The sequence below is a fragment of the Lissotriton helveticus genome, chromosome 2_1, assembly GCF_964261635.1.
Source record: "Lissotriton helveticus chromosome 2_1, aLisHel1.1, whole genome shotgun sequence".
Taxonomy (NCBI): Eukaryota; Metazoa; Chordata; class Amphibia; order Caudata; family Salamandridae; genus Lissotriton; species Lissotriton helveticus.
The window spans coordinates 1454902476-1454922957 of NC_136059.1; the positions used below are offsets into that span (position 1 = coordinate 1454902476).

Genomic DNA, 20482 nt, shown 5'->3' on the forward strand with positions numbered 1-20482 from the left:
GAAAATGGCCAGTGCAAGCCCTTGGAAGGCATTTCTGAGCTCGTGTTTGTGCCTTATTTAGGACAGAGGCATGGTAATTTATAAGGCGGTGTTTAGGTGTTAGGAAGTGTTATGACAAGCTGTTTCGGATTCCAGGGACGAGGCCTCTGTGCACGCAGAGTGGGAGGAGAGCCACGGATCTGACGTGGTTCTGCGCTTTGCAGCTTTCGCTGTCGTCGAGTTTCGCGGCATCCTGTAAATCTCGCCATTGTGGCCACCTCCACTCTCTGGGGTTCCTGCATTTTGATAGTGTGAAGCGGACAAAAGGCTCGAGACCTTCCAGCGACCCGCGAGAGAAAACGGGGTGCTAAAAGTACGATCCATTTTGACAAGGACATTCAGCAGCATTCAGTATGCAAATGTGCTTTTTCCGCTTCTTTTATTCCGGGGCTGTGCTGCCTTCGTAGGCTAAAGGCCAATAATGCAACCACTCAGCGGCGGTAGGACTAGAGGGCAGTTACAGAGCGCACCATGGCCTCAGGGCTCCTTAATATTGCTTTACCCCACACTGGTACCAAGATCCCAATGTCAGCTTTCCAGCCACTCCTTTGCTTGTTGGGACATTTAAATCCATATTTTACTGGTGAAAGGGACGTTACTACTGCCAGAAAAACAACAACATCAGTTACAAAGGTGGAAATGACTCCCTATATCCCTACGCCTTTTGGATAGAGTTTAGAACATTTTCAGTCTAATACATTTCCTCCAGGTACATTTTAAAGCAAAAATGTATGAATCCTCGTGATTCCCTCCCACACATTCTCCAGACATGTGCCAATGATACCCTGCCCTCTATTCCTCACAGGGACCTTCCATGCTTGTGTGCAGGGTGAGGCTGCTCCACTGGAGAAGAAGCACTGGTATCGAGTGGATGCCAGTCTTAATCTGACTCCTGCTAACAAGGACCTCCGACCTACAATCTCTTTCTAAGGGTGTAGTAAGCCCTGCCCAGATTTCAGCTGTTTACCCTTCACATTAATGAATACTAGTTCTTCCAATCTGCAGAGCCCATGGTCTTGCACGATGCAGTGAAGTCTCTGATTTGTGTTTCTCTGCGAAAACAGCAGCGCGGCTGGGGAAATTTATAGATTTAATCCGAGTCGCCTTGCTGCAGTATATAGAGACACAGAAAGAAACCATTTAGCTAACAAGCAAGCGGGACTTTGACAAAATGTTCTTTTTAAGTCTAATGCATTTGCACTTTACAGTCAGTGACGATACTAATTTTAAGGTTTTATGTTCTACCAGTTTGTAATAACATTCACAGGATTTTAACTTGGTTCTTTTTTTATAATGACAGTATATTGTAACGATTTTAAGTAATTGAACAATAAAACTATATCACTTACATTAATGAATACGAAGGGGGTAGGGGGTAGAGAGTGGGGCTCATGGTCGGAAAAATAATGTGAGACTGCACCTTTGATGAAGGCTTCATAGCGGAACTTCGCTTAGCAAACTAGCAGGGCGGCTGTGCCCTTCGTGAGCAATGCAGGTGGGCCAGAGGATTGAGTTTCAAAAAAGCTGCTGACTGAGCACTGTTAATGTACTGATGACACGTTTAGTCAATTGATGGGCACATATTTTCTCTAAAGCAGGTTGTGCCTCGTTTTTATGTTTACAGTCGCACTGCTAATGACTTCATTCATGAACCCAACTATAAGAATCTGTTTGGTTGCTGGCACCCCCTGTGGCGGGGCATTGCCCGGGAGCTCGCCCTGGGTCTTCCAAGCTGGTTACTTCCCGTTTTGAGGTCCTTCGGTACAATGCTTTTTTTCCAACAAATGTTTGTTGACAATATACTCATTGTTAACAACTATGAGCCTGCTATTGTCAGAGCAGTGGCTGGAAAGAACAACGATGCCAGCAGCGCAGGTAGCACCGGTCTGCGTTTCATAGAATCTTTGCTTCCTGCCCAGCCTTGACAGGTACTGACTCCATTTTCTTCTAGTCACAGTTCACCACCAAAACATGACCTAAACCTCCAGAACACGTCCTGACTGTTTCTTCCTTGCTGGGGTGTATTTTCGCTCGGCATTCACTGTCAATGGTAAATCCGCAGATTCATTCACAACCTTTCTATGTGTGACTGTCCGAAGGGACACCATGGAAAGGAAGCAACTACTGTTACACTTGCACCTTCTGCCATCGGGATAAACAAGCAAAATAAAAAAATCTGCAACATCACCACTTTTTCAGAACCCACTCCCGCTATGAGAGCAGCTCCATTCCCTGGGTGATCTATCGGGGCCTCTTTCATATGACTGGATTCAGAACATTTACTAATGAGAAGAAGGCAAGGGTCTCCTGAATACTGCACAGTGCTCTTTGATGGAAAATGGGCAGTTCAAGAATTTGCTACTAATCAGAAGAGCACTGAATACACCTTTTTTACACTTTGATATAGTGGCACTCAAGCATCACTAGGGTGGTTTAAACAGAGTGCACTGGTACTTCTGCAAGCAGAATGATGCTGCCCCTTTGCTGCATTAGTACTGTTAATTAAGTTAATTTCTTCAAATAGGGCGTTTGCTTAAATACCGGCTCTGCAGTCATTGGAGCAAAGGCCACCAAAACTGCGAGTCCGTTAGACAGGAGCAGGCCGGATCTTACCGGTTCAGGGAGGGAGTGGCCAACTATAGTAGGCACAGTTTGAAGTTTTGAAGGCTCTCACCTCAGTTGTATCCACAGACTACTCAGAGGTCCGGGAGGTCTTCTTGGCGGTCAGCAACAGCAGCCGGGATGGGTTAAATGCTAGGTGAAATTAGGTTAAGCCCAACTTGTTGCCTGAGTGTCAAAGACGATCTACGATGCACAGGGGAACAGATTTCACTTGCACCCGGGGGATCTCCAGCATTTCCCGCCCACCAAGTACCTCTCCTGAGATGTTGTTATAGGGGTGCTGTCTGCTGGAAAGAGTTGTGATTGCCCTCAAAACAGGTAGACAACTTTGGCCTCAGGAATAAGTGCAGATGGATTCAGGGTGAAATTGGTGTGAGAAGCTTTTATCTCAAGCCATAGCAGGGGTACTACAGTTTCTAATGATGTGCTAGGGACTCCCAGTACAGTGAATGTCCATGGCCTGCGATGGTACTCCATTCCTCGGCCCCAGGGATGTGGGGGGATGGTGGCTATGTCAAGGGACCAAGGTATCGCACGGATGCCCGTGTCCAGCTCCCATTACCTGCCAGGTGATCCTTGCTTTAGGCTGGCTCTGGTACCGAAGCTGAAGGTCACATTTCATGCTGGCCGATGCTCACTCAATCTAGAGGGAGCCCGAGCGTTCGCCTTGTAAAGTCCACATGTCGATTAGGTTTCTAGGGCCTGAGAGGTGGTCAGCCATGACTTTTGAGAACTTAGTAGGAGATTTCACGTTTTAGTGATTGTGATAGCTATGATTAATGTATTACGGAAGTTATTGTAAATAATTTGCATTTTGAATTGAATATTCATGTCATATTGTTTGTTTATTTTTGCATTTACGTTTAATAAATACAGCCAGAGAATGGAATATTCTCAAGCACAGGAAAGAGAACTGGCTAGACTATGTTGTGATGGCTGAAACCATTCCTAGGTGGAGGAGGGTATGGCATGCTGTTTGGCAGTTACGGTGGCACAGTTGTTCTCGGTGTGGTCCTTTGCCTGTGGCATGAAGGGAAAGTGTTACAGTCTTCCAAGCAGCGTGTCCAGCTGCCTAGATGTTGACAACTTGCATAAATAGGAATACGTGTTAGAAGAATACTTTTATTGTTTGCAATATAAGTTTATTTAATTAGCATTATGTTATAAAATTGGATTCCTTTTTTAATAAAATTGTACAGCTCATAAAACTTTCAAGATTTTAGGTAATTTGGTTAGGGTCAAGGTACACCTTTAAAGAACGTCACTCATCCTGCATTTACTGCTTCTAATGTTAATAACAAGAAATGTAACCAGCATGTTACATCAGCTTGTTTTACTCTAATTAACTTCTTGATATCACTTGCCCCTTTAGGAAATAAATATTGCTATGAAGCATAGTACAGCCCATACCTAAAATTACAGAGAACAGTAGACAATTGAAAGTAATGTATTGTGTGCACACACACACATATATAATATAATATAATATAATATAATGTAATGTAATGTAATATAATGTAATGTAATATAATATAATATAATATATCCACATTACTTATCTCTGTCCCAACCCTTTTTTGGCGGCGAGCTCACGGCAGAGTACTGAACCTCTTCTACATACCCAACACGCCACTTCACCCTTAAAGTGTGTCCAGACGACCGCAAATAAAGGGAAAGGGCCGCAGCTCCATTGCAGTTAAAGCTAATTTATTCATCCAAAAGCAGCAAAACAGCACTATTTTCCTGCACTTTAGATAAGTAAGCATGCTTTAACTTCAATGGAGCTGCGGCCCGTTCCCTTCATTTGCAGTCGGATGGACACGCTTGAAGGGTGGGGTGGTGTTGATATATATATATATATATATATATATATATATATATATATATATATATATATATATATATATATATATATATATATATATATATATATATATATATGTGTGTGTGTGTATTTATATATATGCACACTCACACATATTGTACACTTATTGTACTCTTGCAATACAGACATGAGCTACTACTGTCCTGGTGCCATTGCAAGAACCCTACCCACCTGGCTACAATATTTCCCTGGTTCATCATTTGAAGACGTGCCTTGAAGATCACTTACTCGTACTCACTTCCATTCTACAACACCTGGAGCAGAAAAGCCTCCGTTCCAGACATGGACTCCAGTGGCTGAATTGCAGAAAGAGCCTCTGGGATGCAACATGCATTTGCGTCCACTTCTTACACAGTATAGAAAGGCCTTCAATTGCTTGTGCGGCCCTTCTATAGCATGTATTGTGCCGGCACACATCTTGCACCTACATGATCAAGTGAAGGTGCTCCCTCATTTGAATGGGAAACGACCCAATGCAAATGAGACAACACTTTATCTTTGCAACTTACCTATAATACAGCTGCGGGTGCAGAGGCATAGAGTGCCAGGTGGTGCACTCAAAATGTCAAGACTCCCTCATTCTGGAGAATAGTACACACGCCTGTGCTAAAATGTATGTCAACAATTTGCAAAGAAAATAAAAAGGACACTCTCTGAGCCTGCTCATGTGGGAACCAGTTTTAACTCCCACCTACACAAGTATTGGGACTTGTGACGTCAGTACACTTGTACATTTAAACCAGTGGAAAATGTGTGAATAGTCATACGCTACAGGCCTTAGAGGATTATTCGAAGAGAACGTGTTGGACCAATATGGGCAATCGCAGTATGGATTCCTGGCATCACTTCTGCTTGGCAGACAATGTCTCTGCACTCATGTTTTTAGATATTTCTGCTAACTTTGACTCCCCTGACCACAAACCTCTTAGCTGCGTGATTAGGACTTAAGGACCCGACAATAACTGAATTGAGTTCATCTTTAATCTGCTGTCAAGAGGCAATCCTGCACCTTTCTCTTCTCTTCCCTGCAGGGAGTCAGGGTCGTTTCTCATCTTCACTAGTCTTTCAAATGTTCACCTTCGCCCGCTAGTATTTTCTGAGGGCATCCAGCTTTCATATGTTTGATTTGATGTCAACGCCTAGATGTCACTCAGATTATTGCCAGACCATTCAGCTCCTGCCCTTCTTCTTCTAGAGACAGACTCTTAGGTAACATGCCAAGAGTGAGCTGACCTTTTGCATCTCAGAGCTGACATCATTGACTACAGGTCCTAGGGCCCTGTCCTACCCCACGCGCCACACGGTGATGCCGAGGAACCTCTGTTGACACCACCCTAAACCTAATTCCTGCAGCTCATCCTCCAGCCCAGGCTAACTGTTCATCTGAACATGTGAGTGATCGTTACTAGACTGGACTAGTGATGCAATGTGCCTCGGTGCCTTCCACCACACCAGCTGTGCCATTGAAGGAGCGGGGAACAACGTTACAACGCAACTTTTACAACGCACTTCCATTACAACGAAACTTTTACAATGCAACATCCATTACAACGCATGTCATTACAACGCAACATCCATTACAACGCAACCATTACACCGCATGACACTACACCGCATACCATTACAACACATACCATTACAACGCATACTATTACAACGCATACCATTACAACGCATAGTACCCCTACACTATCCAACACTTACCCTACTGTTGCACCCCCTGGAGTTAGAATAGTAATTTTCACCCCAACACTATCCAACACCTACCCTACTGTTGCACCCCCCTGGAGTTAGAATAGTAATTTATACCCCTATACTATCCAATACTTACCAATTATGCATTGAAATGGTATGCGTTGTAATGGTATGCGTTGTAATGGAATGCGTTGTAATGGATGTTGCGTTGTAAAAAATGCGTTGTAATGGCATGCGTTGTAAAAGTATGCGTTGTAACGACATACAACCTGAAGGAGCATGTCCAGGATGCTGCTGCGCGTCTCGTGGTGTCTGCGCGGGGATCTCGCATGTGTCTCCTATCTCACAAAGCAGAGGCAAGCATTGTCCTTGAGCATCTGCCTCATGCAGTTCAAGCGCTCAACACCCCTGGTACTGACTTTGGAAAATTCAGTCTTGAATGACTTCCCAAAATCCATTTTTTCTCCCCATGAGGGCAGCGTTCCCTGCACGTGCCAGCCTTGGCGTTGCAAGGTACTGACCTCACTACTGCGCTGAGATAACGGCACTGGTTACTTCTTCCCTCTCAAATTAAATTCAACATTGCCTCAGGATCTCCGACTAGAACTACGTTTTTTTCTAATATGTTTCAAATGTTTTAGCATAGCTTTTTGTTTTTATTCTTGTGTTTTTTGTCTAAATTATCTATTTATGTTTAGTTTGCCACCTATTTTTGTTAAACTTGTCACCAGTACCGGTGTATTGTAAAGCTTTCTGAGTCAGTCAGTTGTGTGTGGAGTTTGTGCTTTAGGAAAAGTAAATCCAAATACAATGTGCTCTGCACAATCTAGGACATCCCTTACTCACTGTCTAGTTCAGAAGCTACATCGTATCTCGCACTCTAACCTGCCTCTGTAGGATCATTCATTACAGATCTGAATTTCAGATTACCACAGAGTTTTCTGTCAGCACAGTCCACCAACAAGTAGCCAGGATGTAGTCTAATCAGGTGGCCAAACAGGAAGACATCATATTTGCCTCATCCGTGGAGCGTGCAATGCATGAAGACTGGCCGAAAGGAAATGGTCAGCCCTAATTTGTTTCATATTAAACCACTGGGGCTCATCCAGCGATCAAGCACAGCTCCAAATTTCTTGGTGCACCACTAATAAACAGCTAAATATGTATGTCTTTTTTTTGCAAAAGGAAACATACCTTGGGTCTAGGAGTAAATTCATAAGAGGCTCTGGGTCAATAATGAGCAGATTTGGGACTGGGGACTCCCCAGGAGCATCTCACACCAGTGCTAAACTGGGCAGGAGGAAGGAGGATCCAACTGACATCTTGCGAAGGAGCAGAGAATGGTCATTTCTGCCAAAGGTCATTGACAGATCCAATAAGAAGAGCTGGGGAGGGCCCCCTCCTCCACTTCCATCGCTATATAGTCTAGCACTTTCACCAGTACTGTTTCCATACCCTGTCTGGGATGTATGCCCAACTGGTGTGTGTCTAAGATTTTTCACTCTCAAGAAAATCTAGCTTACAGCAACCTTTTCAGCGCCCTTGGAAGGACAGGGGAACTCCAGCAATTTATCACTGGTTATCGAGGATGCTATGAATGACATTTGTCATTGCGATTTGCCTTGGCGAGTGTATTACACAGCCCTCGCTCGTTCGTCCATCAGAGACCGATGTCAGTTTCCTGATGTCTGACCTGGGAGACAAAGGTGAGGAGCCTGCTATAGGAGAGCGGGCAAGACACTTTTCATGTTCCCACTTCTTGTACATTCGTAAGAAGGGTATTCGTGTTTTGTCTCCATCCCATTTCATGTTTGTAAATTTGTAAATTAGAACAATTCAAGTTAAAATCTGATTTGAATTTAATTGTTTGCATATACGTTTGGAAGAGCATTGCAAATCAACTTGTGGTCATCTCAGGGCCCAGTCGTTGTTACTGCCAAAGATCTGTGTGCATTCAGGCAGCACAGGGTAATGAGTGATATGAATTTGGTGAACCCCCATTTTGAAGTTGTGTTTGTAGACCCTGCCCTATGTGAGGATCAACTAAAATCCAGTTTGAAAACTTTACTTTCCAGACTTGTCACTGCACACAATCTTCAGATCTGCCCTGAAGTGTGGGCTGACATCAGTCAAACGCCTGTGGTCTGAACACCCAGGGATCTGCCAACTTGTTTCAGACAGATGAGGGCAACTGGATGACCAGATGTGCGTCTAGCAATGTCAGGTCCTAGTGGGAACGTAGTTGAGTTTCAAATGCGGTCCTTCCCTCCAGTGCACAATCTAGAGTCCCTTCAACCTGCACCTAATGTCAACTAGGAGCCATTGGAGCGAGGTCAGACCTGGTTTCATGCAGCCTCATTTAAGACGATGATGCACACTTTTCAACTTCACTCACTTCTTCTATCAACAATGAACTCAACAAGAACTCAACAAGCATTGATCTAACAGACTCAGGGCTGGATCTCTTCTACAAGGGCCTGATGCCGAGTTTGACGGTGCGGCAGTGGGATTGCCCCGCAACACTCCCAAATGTGCGTGAGATTCACCTGCCTTATAATTACTTTTTTAGTCATTGACGGGCAATTCTCTGGTGTTCCCACAGTGGTGCCTATAAAAAAGCAACTGCAATGGTAACGTCAAAGGAAGTTCCAGCATGGCATGGACTGTGAAGCCCAAGCCGTGCTGGAACTGGGGGGGGGGCACATGATGTGCCTCCCTCTGTGCAGCCACATGGAGTGAGGCACAAGGGGGCCCTGTAGAACCCCCTTTCATTTCTCATCACCAGTTTTCGTGGAGAAAAGACCTCCATAAAATCAGTGGTGATGAGGAAAATCGTGATACGCTTGGCGGGACCGCTGCGTTCCTGCCAAGCATTCTGATCCCCTTGACTGCCGCACCCTGGCAGAGTCTGCGGTCCCAGGGCGGCACAACCGCCATAGTCGTAATTTGGTGGTCGGAAGCCCGCAAACGCCATCCCACCACGAGTCTGGAAGTCTGAGGACTGCCGGACTCGTAATTATGCCCTTAGAGGCATGGAATGAATACATGGTTATTGCACACACACATTGGCGCCACTGGAAGGAGCTGCTCAGAGTGCAATGTGCTTTAGAACTGGAACGGCACAGGGATAAGAGTGTGGGGGAAAACTAAGGAACACACAATCTGCGGGAAAAGAGGACCTAGCGCAAGAACTTCTGCTGCTGGACACCACCGCGGACCATGACTTAAAATTCTGTTTCCTTTTCTGTTTCCTCTGATGTGTGCTGAATTTATTTTCGTGTATATCTTTCCTGGCACATCTGTATTTTCCCTATATCTCACTTTTATTGCCTCTAATAGTTTTAAGACAACAATAAAGGATCATGGGGTTTAGGGGTAACTACTAGGTATGCATAAACCAAGCTTGGCCTCCTTATGAATGCCAGGCACCTTACTCAGTGTGCTACGCTTTCATAACCTCACCTTCATGTATGCTTGTGCTCCGACTTTAATGTGCCAGGAGTGCACACAATGAATATCCTCAGACCATTACAGTTCCACTTTTCCTGTCACAAATGGCTTTATTCAGAAATGTATGTTTTGCAGATTAACACTACCGGGACTCCTTCAGATATTTTCACACGCACGTGGCTTGCGACTGTGAGTCATCAAACTTCACATCTTCCAACTAGAGTTCAGTTTGCTTCTCTTTGCTTTGCATGTCGTGCCATGTGTTGTGTTATGCTAGCTGTTGTTACACTGTGTTTTGCTAAGGGGTGTAACATTTGCCGCCAGGGAGAGCTCTCTGTTGACATTCCAGTGGCCTCCGTGCCTGTGTCTATGCACCCTCATCACCAGTAGGCCTGTTTGTTTCATCTGTGGTGTTGTGCCACCGTCCTGTAAAGAATGTCATGCACTGTTCCACTACAGCCGCAACCACGTGTCTTGGGTCACTTGTGCCACCAACAGTACAAGTTGTAAAGTACAGCAGTAACCCTGTGCATCATTTCATGCAAAGAGGATTCAACAACTCCAACGGTCGATGCAGCCGGAACACAAACACACGTCACTTGGAACCCTCTTGTACTCTCTAATCCTCCTGTCCCTCGTCTGGTTCCCTGAGCATTGCTGCTCTCAGTTGTGTGCAACTGTGTGCCAACCACTCTTCGTTAATTTGTATATTCCCTCCCTCTTTCCCTGTAGCTATTTACCTTTATGACAATGTGAACCCCTGACGTCAGAGTGGATTGTTGGGTGCATTCATCCCAAATGCGTGACATATATATTTCCTTTGTCGTGCTCTTGTATACGGAGTTGTTGTAAAAAGGCGTCTGCGCATTATATTTAGAGTGACGCGTGCACCACAAAGAAAGACTGCTATATAAAACACAACAGATTTTAGTCTTTCTTGGTGGTTAGATTTGCCTTGCTATATTTCTGTGTCGATGTTAATTCCTTAATGTATAAATAAACCACCAATTTGTGGTTTACAAAGGCAGAGCCTTGTCTTGGTGGGACGGCGCAATCCGTTTCTGCAGACACCGCAAGAAAACAAGGGGCAATCGCAGTGGCGGCAGCCTTACAAGGACGGCTGCGGCGGAATGTGGACACTAACAGCCTGATTCATCAATCTCCTGTTTTGCGAGCCCCTAATAGCGATTCATAAGGAATCGCTATTAAGGACTTGCAAAACGGGATTCATGTAGGAATTGCTAAATAAATAGCGATTCCTACACAATCCTTATTTGCGAGTAGCAAATTGCTAATCGCAAATAAGGAATAACTCCCCATTCATTCCTATGGGCCAAAAGGCCCATAAGAATGAATGGGGAGTATTCCTTATTTGCGATTAGCAATTAGCTAATCGCAAATAAGATAGCGATTTAAAGGGTGCCAGGGGTGTCCAAATGACACCCTGTAGCACCCCTTAAATGCAAATTGAAACAGGTGTTGCGCACACACATGTCCAAAGGACATGTGTGTGTGCAACATGCAACTTAGAAAAATGCTTTTAAAAGCATTTTTCTAAGTTTTTGCTATTTACCACGAGGTTTGACCTCGCGGTAAATAGCGGGCCAAAATTGCGAATTCGCAATTTTTAAATGGATGATGAATTGCATTTAAGGAATCTCAAATAGAGATTCCTTAACTGTAATTCCTCGCAAAATAGCGAAATCGCTATTACCGATTTTTGCATTTGGGATGATGAATCCCAAATGCAAAAATAGCGCTCGCAAAGGGCCAGATTCTCAGAATCTGGCCCTTTGCGAGCCGATTTCGGCTTGATGAATCAGGCTGTAAGACACGGTTAGGGGGACCAGATTTTTAAAGCCAAAAAGCTGGGACGTTTCCCGAAAATAGAAGGACTACAATTTCACTTCCACACAGCGCATAGAATGACAATGCTCCTTAGCAGAGAATTACAGAAGAGGCAGTAAAAAGGAACATCAAATGATATTTTAACGCCAGTAACATGCCTGTTAATTAAATTGACTTCTTGAAACATCAGCTATCACTACTTTGTTAAACTTAAAAAGATACCTCCCAGCGTTTTCAGCTGACCCTCTCTAAAACCCGGGACCTGGGCTTAATTTCTTGAAATGTGCCCGGACTGTCCTGGCAAATCCGGTCACCCTAGACACGGTGCTCACCCTGTGACCTGCGCTGTCTGAATGTTGTGTAGGGAGGAGAGGTCTGAGGCACACAGCACACCATAGCGTAGGCGAGCTCTGCAGACCCACCACCGAGGCACGGCTCCAGGTGTCACCCAGTATGCGAGCATTGCTAAGCCGGCATTGTGTAATGCATAAGAGGTGTGCTAAATCAGCAAAAATAAAGGCACTGAGAATATTCAAAAATTACAAAATGCACTTCATCTATGCAGTTACTGCTCACTTCAACTTGCTACTCTCAGCATGTTCCATTTAACACAGCGATGTCATGAATATGTGACGACAGAAACCGAATCTACCCAAAATACAAGGGGGAAACAGCAAGAGGCGCCCGAGTAACTGTAACTAATGCTGCCCTTTTCACCTAGCTGAAGAGTTCTGCTGTAGTCTGTTTTCGCAGCTATGTCGGGGGCACTGGCACCCTTGAATAGGGTCAACATCGCGCTGTACATGAACTAAAGTACATAAATGCAACAACGCCCTAAATGAAGTCCAGACATGGGGCGCATAGATCACAGTGACATACCATTCGCCATATGCAATGACACAGTTACATGCGCGGTAAGCAGAAAAGGGGCAAAATGCTTCGCCACACTCATGAATTCCCACGAGGCTCTACATGAAGCATTTTACTTTCATATTAACAGACACGAATCTCCTTTGAAATAGACGTTCTACATCTGTCCTCTAAGCGCACACTGCCAAACATACACAACCGACTGATGGCGTTCTGAGACTGTATGAAAGTGAGCCCAGATAAAGAAAGCGCCACAGCACCAGAATACCAATAGAACGCGCTATACAGAGGCTGATAACATAGCACACCTGCAAGCAATAACATTTACAAGCACACAATTCAGCATTCCAACTTCCAGACATTTTTGACATAAATGGATACAAAGATGCATGTGTGTTCGAAGTAACAGGAGCTAGTTATTTAGTTCGACTTTTGAATAAATCCCAGCTGCTCAGAACATGTATAGAGGCGTTTACGCCTCTCAAAGGGGCATGGAAAGAGGGATACAAATAACAATACAACTTGGAGTTTCAACCAGCACGTGCATCAAGATTCAAATTATTGTTGTCGATAGCCCATAAAATACATCATACACTTTTGTAGTTAAATGGGTGAACCAATTACACATGTACATGAGTTAAAATGAGTTAATTTTGAAAAAACAGTAAAAGGCTGTAAAGTCATTAAAACACAACACTGTGGATAAGAACTGCGGGTCCCGTGTGTACTGTCCCTACTGTCTCGCTTCAGAGGGGAGTTCTCATGTTCTCGGAGTGGGCGCCGGGGTCCCTCACTGGTACTAGCAAAGCTGAATGATGAAGTATGCTCACTCGGTAAACCCACCCTAAGAGGTCAGACCACAGACAAACGCCTACACTTGGTAGAAGTGCAGACAACAAGACAGACGCAACCGGACTCGCCGAATCTCTGTCCTAAGTGGCACAACACCCCTCGGAGCCAGCCTGTCTTCCTAAACATTTAAAAAGGGAGGGCTTTTGAAAAGCCCAACATATAGAGGCACTTTAGCAAGCATTTTATCCGGACCCTCTGAGACCCCCCTACTCCATATGAAGTGCTTCCAGTACTAGATTAGAGTGCCGACCTGCTCCTCTGGGGCTGCGGCCGAGATTCCCCTCCGCGGCTCTCTGCATGGAGCCTTTGGGGCCCCCATCTCCTGCTGGACAGATCTGAATACAATGACCCGGGCGGAAGTGCGGGAGCTGGGCTCGGGCGCGGGGAGTGCGTGCGGTCTGGAGCTGGGCAGGCAGCTCGGCAGCGGCTCCAGGGCTCACAGCAGTGCGCAGGGACAGGTTCCGGGGGAGGGTCTGCGCTATGTAAAGCAGGGGGCAGGAGCAGCATCCTCGGCCGCCGGGGGAGGCCGCTGCATCAGCACCCGCGCCGCGGACAGGAGCGGAGGGGCACGGGGCGAGCAGGGGCGCTGGGACCCGCCGTGCCCGCTCGGCGCGGCCATGAACCGACCTGTGCTCCTCTTCTGGCTCCGACGTAGTCCGGTGTCTCCGAACCGTACCTCGGCCCCCTCCCTCCCTGCACATACCGGGGGCGGGGGCGTCGCAGCCCCGGGACCGAAGACCCGGGGGCTCCACATGACGCAGACTCGACACCTGAGGCTGACTGAGGCAGACACTGCCCGCGGGCACCGCCCGAGCTCCCCCGCCCCACGGCGGCACTCACCGTGCGGAGCTCCCTCGGCGGGCCCGGCTCCCTCGGCTCCCGCCCGGGCCTCTGCGGAGGCGGGGAGCTGGCCAGCCCCGCGCGGTGTCGCTCACTCCGCCTGGCCCTGCTCCTCGCCAGACCCTGGCGACTCCTGCGATGCCCGGCCGAGGACTTCGGCCCTCCCCCTCCCGGCTGCCGCCACAGGTGCCGCCGCTGGGGGCAGCGCTGCCCGGGCCGCAGCTGCCGAGGGCTCTGCAGAGCGGCCGAGGCAGAGCCCGAACCAAGGCTCTGAAACCCGTCCACTCCAAGGATCACTCCGGGCTGAAAGCGCTCAAATCCAAACAAGAGAGGGCATTGACGGGCTCTCGGGAAAAACGTGCATCTAAACGGCACCTCTAGAAAGTATCAGGGGAAGCCCTCTTTGAACTGCGCGTTGTGGAAACGTTTCTCCCTCACTACGAAACTGCCACTGAAAGTGTACATGATGTGTAACTTAATAAATAAAGAGTGTCAAATCACGGGCTATAAAAGGCAGTTAAAAAATCCCACGTGTCTTTCTTGTGCACTTGCTAAGCAATGTGAAAAAGTGACAGTAGGTCTCAGAAAGTGTTTTCACGTCAAGCAGTGGTTAATACATTCTAGTGCTCCCGCAGGTTTCTCAGCATTCCGCAGATAGTTCGGTGTGCATCTCTTTCACAGAATGCGGCCAGGCACCGCTTCAGGTACATTTATAGCCGCAGTATATGAACCCCATTGGCTGCTGGCTCCTAAAAGGTCAGAGTATTCTGTATGGCAAGTATTTGATTTAATTGCTTTGCCATGCAGTGCAGTATATATAGCATGATCGGCCCTCTGACACTCTTTGTCACAAGTTGAGCTTTCAACATTCGAATGTTGAAGGCCTGGGCGGAATCAGAGGAAGTTTGGTAATTCTTCATTACTATTATAACGCAGAATTACTAATACATTAAAATTCCTGCACCTTCACCGGCACAATTTCAAGTCAAGCAGTGGTTCTAAAGTTTACAAACCACTGCATACCACTCGGCACCCTTGCATACTCTGCAGTGATTACAACTTTTAGTGCTATACCACTCGGTGCCCTTGCATAGTATGCAAGGGTGCCGAGTGGCATTTGGCGCTATTTTCTCAGGCAAAAGGCATCCTCACATCTACTTTTGGATGTGAGAGTGCATTTGCGCTAAGAAAATACTGCCAAATGCCCACTCCACCCCGTTGCAGAATTCTGTGGAATCAGGCAGAACTTTAATGTAATTCTGCAGAACTAAATTCTGTGAATTCCACCCACCCCTAATGTTCATTCAGTGTCAGAGAAAAACCAAAGGTGGTGATGGACGGAGCGTTGACAATACAAACACTCACCCCCAGTCAACTGATCTGGGTTTAATCCATCACCGTTCTTTAGCTCACTCCGCCACCCCAGTTCAGACATGGCCATATGCAAATCAGTCTGACCCTGTACCTCATGGGAACAGTCCAGCCCGAACTGCCAAGCCATGTCTTCCCTGGACCGGAATCAAGCTTCCCAGGACCGGTTTCTGGCATTACAGCTGTCTTCAGCCGGGCTTGCTTGACTCCAGTGGCAAAGTGAGCAAGGGACTCACGTCTGAGCATACCCTGCCAACTTAGGGCGAACAAAGAAAAACCAAAGGTGGTGATGGACGGAGCGTTGACAATACAAACACTCACCCCCAGTCAACTGATCTGGGTTTAATCCATCACCGTACTTTAGCTCACTCCGCCACCCCAGTTCAGACATGGCCATATGCAAATCAGTCTGACCCTGTACCTCATGGGAACAGTCCAGCCCGAACTGCCAAGCCATGTCTTCCCTGGACCGGAATCAAGCTTCCCAGGACCGGTTTCTGGCATTACAGCTGTCTTCAGCCGGGCTTGCTTGACTCCAGTGGCAAAGTGAGCAAGGGACTCATGTCTGAGCATACCCTGCCAACTTAGGGCGAACAAAGAAAAACCAAAGGTGGTGATGGACGGGGCGTTGACAATACAAACACTCACCCCCAGTCAACTGATCTGGGTTTAATCCATCACCGTTCTTTAGCTCACTCCGCCACCCCAGTTCAGACATGGCCATATGCAAATCAGTCTGACCCTGTACCTCATGGGAACAGTCCAGCCCGAACTGCCAAGCCATGTCTTCCCTGGACCGGAATCAAGCTTCCCAGGACCGGTTTCTGGCATTACAGCTGTCTTCAGCCGGGCTTGCTTGACTCCAGTGGCAAAGTGAGCAAGGGACTCACGTCTGAGCATACCCTGCCAACTTAGGGCGAACAAAGAAAAACCAAAGGTGGTGATGGACGGAGCGTTGACAATACAAACACTCACCCCCAGTCAACTGATCTGGGTTTAATCCATCACCGTTCTTTAGCTCACTCCGCCACCCCAGTTCAGACATGGCCATATGCAAATCAGTCTGACCCTGTACCTCATGGGAACAGTCCAGCCCGAACTGCCAAGCCATGTCTTCCCTGGACCGGAATCAAGCTTCCCAGGACCGGTTTCTGGCATTACAGCTGTCTTCAGCCGGGCTTGCTTGACTCCAGTGGCAAAGTGAACAAGGGACTCACGTCTGAGCATACCCTGCCAACTTAGGGCGAACAAAGAAAAACCAAAGGTGGTGATGGACGGAGCGTTGACAATACAAACACTCACCCCCAGTCAACTGATCTGGGTTTAATCCATCACCGTTCTTTAGCTCACTCCGCCACCCCAGTTCAGACATGGCCATATGCAAATCAGTCTGACCCTGTACCTCATGGGAACAGTCCAGCCCGAACTGCCAAGCCATGTCTTCCCTGGACCGGAATCAAGCTTCCCAGGACCGGTTTCTGGCATTACAGCTGTCTTCAGCCGGGCTTGATTGACTCCAGTGGCAAAGTGAGCAAGGGACTCACGTCTGAGCATACCCTGCCAACTTAGGGCGAACAAAGAAAAACCAAAGGTGGTGATGGACGGAGCGTTGACAATACAAACACTCACCCCCAGTCAACTGATCGGGGTTTAATCCATCACCGTTCTTTAGCTCACTCCGCCACCCAGTTCAGACATGGCCATATGCAAATCAGTCTGACCCTGTACCTCATGGGAACAGTCCAGCCCGAACTGCCAAGCCATGTCTTCCCTGGACCGGAATCAAGCTTCCCAGGACCGGTTTCTGGCATTACAGCTGTCTTCAGCCGGGCTTGCTTGACTCCAGTGGCAAAGTGAGCAAGGGACTCACGTCTGAGCATACCCTGCCAACTTAGGGCGAACAAAGGAAAACCAAAGGTGGTGATGGACGGAGCGTTGACAATACAAACACTCACCCCAGTCAACTGATCTGGGTTTAATCCATCACCGTTCTTTAGCTCACTCCGCCACGCCAGTTCAGACATGGCCATATGCAAATCAGTCTGACCCTGTACCTCATGGGAACAGTCCAGCCCGAACTGCCAAGCCATGTCTTCCCTGGATCGGAATCAAGCTTCCCAGGACCGGTTTCTGGCATTACAGCTGTCTTCAGCCGGGCTTGCTTGACTCCAGTGGCAAAGTGAGCAAGGGACTCACGTCTGAGCATACCCTGCCAACTTAGGGCGAACAGAGAAAAACCAAAGGTTCTGTCCATCAACTGTGTTTTTTGCAATTTTCACCCCGAGTGGGCTGGGTATGCTCAGACGTGAGTCCCAGGCTCTCCACACCACTGGAGTCAAGCTATCCAGGCTGATGAAGGCTGATAGCCAGAAACCGGTCCTTGGATGCTTGATTCCGGTCTAGGAAAGACATGGCTTGGTAGTTCGGACTGGACTGTTCCCATGAGGCATAGGGTCAGAGCTGATTTGCATATAGCCAGTGTCTAACCCAGGGTGGTGTGGAGTGCAAAAAAACGATGGATTTAGGCCCAGATCATTGTACTGGGGTGAATGTATGACATTGTTCTACATTCTGTCCATCAACTGTGTTTTTTGCAACATTCAGTGTCAGCCCATACTGGTCTCAGTTGTGGACATTATTTTTGCCCATCCTCACAGAGTATAGTTTTGAAGGGTGAGCTTTAGAGTGCTATGAAACAGTCTAGGAGAGTGGAGATGTAACTAAGGGGCCATTTTCTTTGGGAACATGAAGGGGGCATCTCTCCTAGCCCACTTCGCTTTAGATCTGAATGTCTCCAAATGACAGGGGTCCTTCAGAAAGCTCTTGTGCTTCATGGTTACTAGGCAGTAATGCCTGGCCTGGTATTCTCAGCCTAGACCCCCATAGTCTCATTACTTACTGGGTCTAAGAGTGATCACCCTAAACAGCTGCACAAAGCATATGGAAGACAGAAACCACAATACCGTGGAAGAAGTGGCCAGCACAGTCGGTTTGTTGCTGAACAGAGGGCATTCTTATGTTATGTCTTGTGTGATGTTTGGTCGTTGGCGAAAGTTGCTGTCATCACTGGCCTTTGAACCTTTCCTTTTTTGGACATGCAGCACCCCCCTTTTCCGAATTCTTCCATTTTACTAAAATGCTGGTATCACTGAGTGCATGTGTTGAGAACCTCTGTTGGGCGAGGTTGTCTTGCTTTTCGTTTCACGTATCACCAAACATTAAGATGGCAACAGAAAGCACTAAAAGCAGTATTTCCTCCCTCATCAGTCGTGGCACTGAGGGATGCAGGAATGTGGCTGGGTTGATATAATGCATCCTACATTACCATAGTTGTTGAGTGAGGGAATGTTCTTTCTCATGATCCGGGTCTTTGGGATGCTGCAATAAACACAACATATGGTGACATAATACAGCAATAGGTTGCTGCCCTCATTTCTTGATCTGAGGAAGATGAGCTGAGTTTGTGTTTCTTTACAGAGTCCAAACAAGTCCACTCAGTCATGGTACCCCCCATTGACCAATTCTAGGTATTTTAGGTCTTCATATGACACATTTATTGAAGTTTCCCAAAGCAGGATGATGTCTAGAGGCCTATGCCAGGGCCAGGGACACAGTTGTTCTTCAGAAGGATTAGGAACTAAAAAAGCCCCATTGCTACAAAGGGGAACAGACACGTGGTGGACATGCTACATAATTCAATAGAAGTTAGGAAAATAGAATACTCATAAACTGTTCTGCTTGAATAAGGTCAGAATGCGCATGTGTAAAGTGTGCACCTCACCTCTTTGATGCCTCCCCCCAGTAGGACTTCAGACAACTAATAGTACCATTAAGACAGGCCCCACAACTAAAAACTGAAAAAGTCTGGACTCCAGCATGACTTTATTCTCTCCTTGAACGTCTGCCACCTTTTAGGTCTCGTCTACACAGTGCACGTGCCATGCTATGAAATACATTCTTTACAATTCAGTAAGCTTACAACCCATCCGCAGCATAGCATTCATTTTTTTCGCTGTCACTCTCATGCGCAATCATTTGCTTGCTTGGCTCCCATAGGCTTTGTCTCATTTCATGTGTTAGGTCCTCTCTAGAGCGTGGACCCAGTACAAGTGTTCTTCCTCCTCTTTGTTGTTTCTCGTTTTTGTGCAGCACACTATTTTTTTACATTATATAAGCATTTTGGTTTTATTCCTGGATGTGCAATGTGCGTTAGTACTTTTAACACAGGCATACGACTGCCTATTTATGTTTCTGAATCCCTATCTGCTGACTCTATTGACGCTTCAGTTACTTACACCTTCAACTGTAATACTTTATGCCACTCTGCTCTATGCTATTCATCTCTGCGCAACTCTACTCCACTATCTACCACTCCACTCTACTGTACACCACTCACTCTATGCCACTCTACTGCACTCTACTCCACACCACTCTGCCCCACTCCACTCTATGCAACTTTACTTCAGGTCTCTGTGCTCCATCCCACTTTTTGCCATCCCACTGTACACCATTCTGTTCTATGCCATTCTACTCAGCCCACTCTACGCCACTCCTCTCCACACCACTCTATGCCTCTCTACTCAACTCTATGCCACTCCTCTTTCCCCTACTCCACTGTACTTAATTCCACTCCCCCGATTCTGCTCCATTCTACTCTACTACACTCTACTCTGCACTACTCCATTCGGCACTGCTCCACTTTGTGGCACTCAACCCCACGGCACTCTCCTCCAAGCCACTCTATTACACCCCTCTCTTTGCCACCCCACTTTTTGCCACTCTACACTACACCACTTTCCTCTATTCCACTACTCTACACCACTCTACTCTACGCCACTCCACTCTATGCCACACCCCTCTCCTTTACGCCACTCTGTACTACGCTACTCCACACCACTGTACTTGATGCCACTCTACAGTACATCCCTCTACTCGATGCCACTCCACTATACAGCGCTCCACTAATTACCATTCTACTCTATGGAACTCTATGCCACTCCAATCTAAGGC

General features: G+C 46.9%; 1 protein-coding gene across 5 annotated transcripts in view; it reads right to left on the reverse strand.

The window, feature by feature from the left end:
- The window catches only part of SHROOM3 (shroom family member 3), a 387668-nt gene extending 373395 nt beyond the window's left edge, over positions 1-14273 (reverse strand). Inside the window, exon 1 of one of the 5 annotated variants that reach the window (XM_078676384.1) lies at positions 14102-14273. Coding sequence is in view for 2 of the 5 variants with exons in the window: in XM_078676381.1 (XP_078532507.1) it covers positions 13512-13768 (257 nt within the window). In the remaining 3 variants the exon portion in view is untranslated. Of the gene's footprint in view, positions 1-13511 lie in introns of all 5 variants that reach the window. The other 4 variants (XM_078676383.1, XM_078676381.1, XM_078676386.1 and 1 more) reach the window with 4 other exon arrangements.
- Between the last annotated feature and the right edge of the window lie 6209 nt (positions 14274-20482).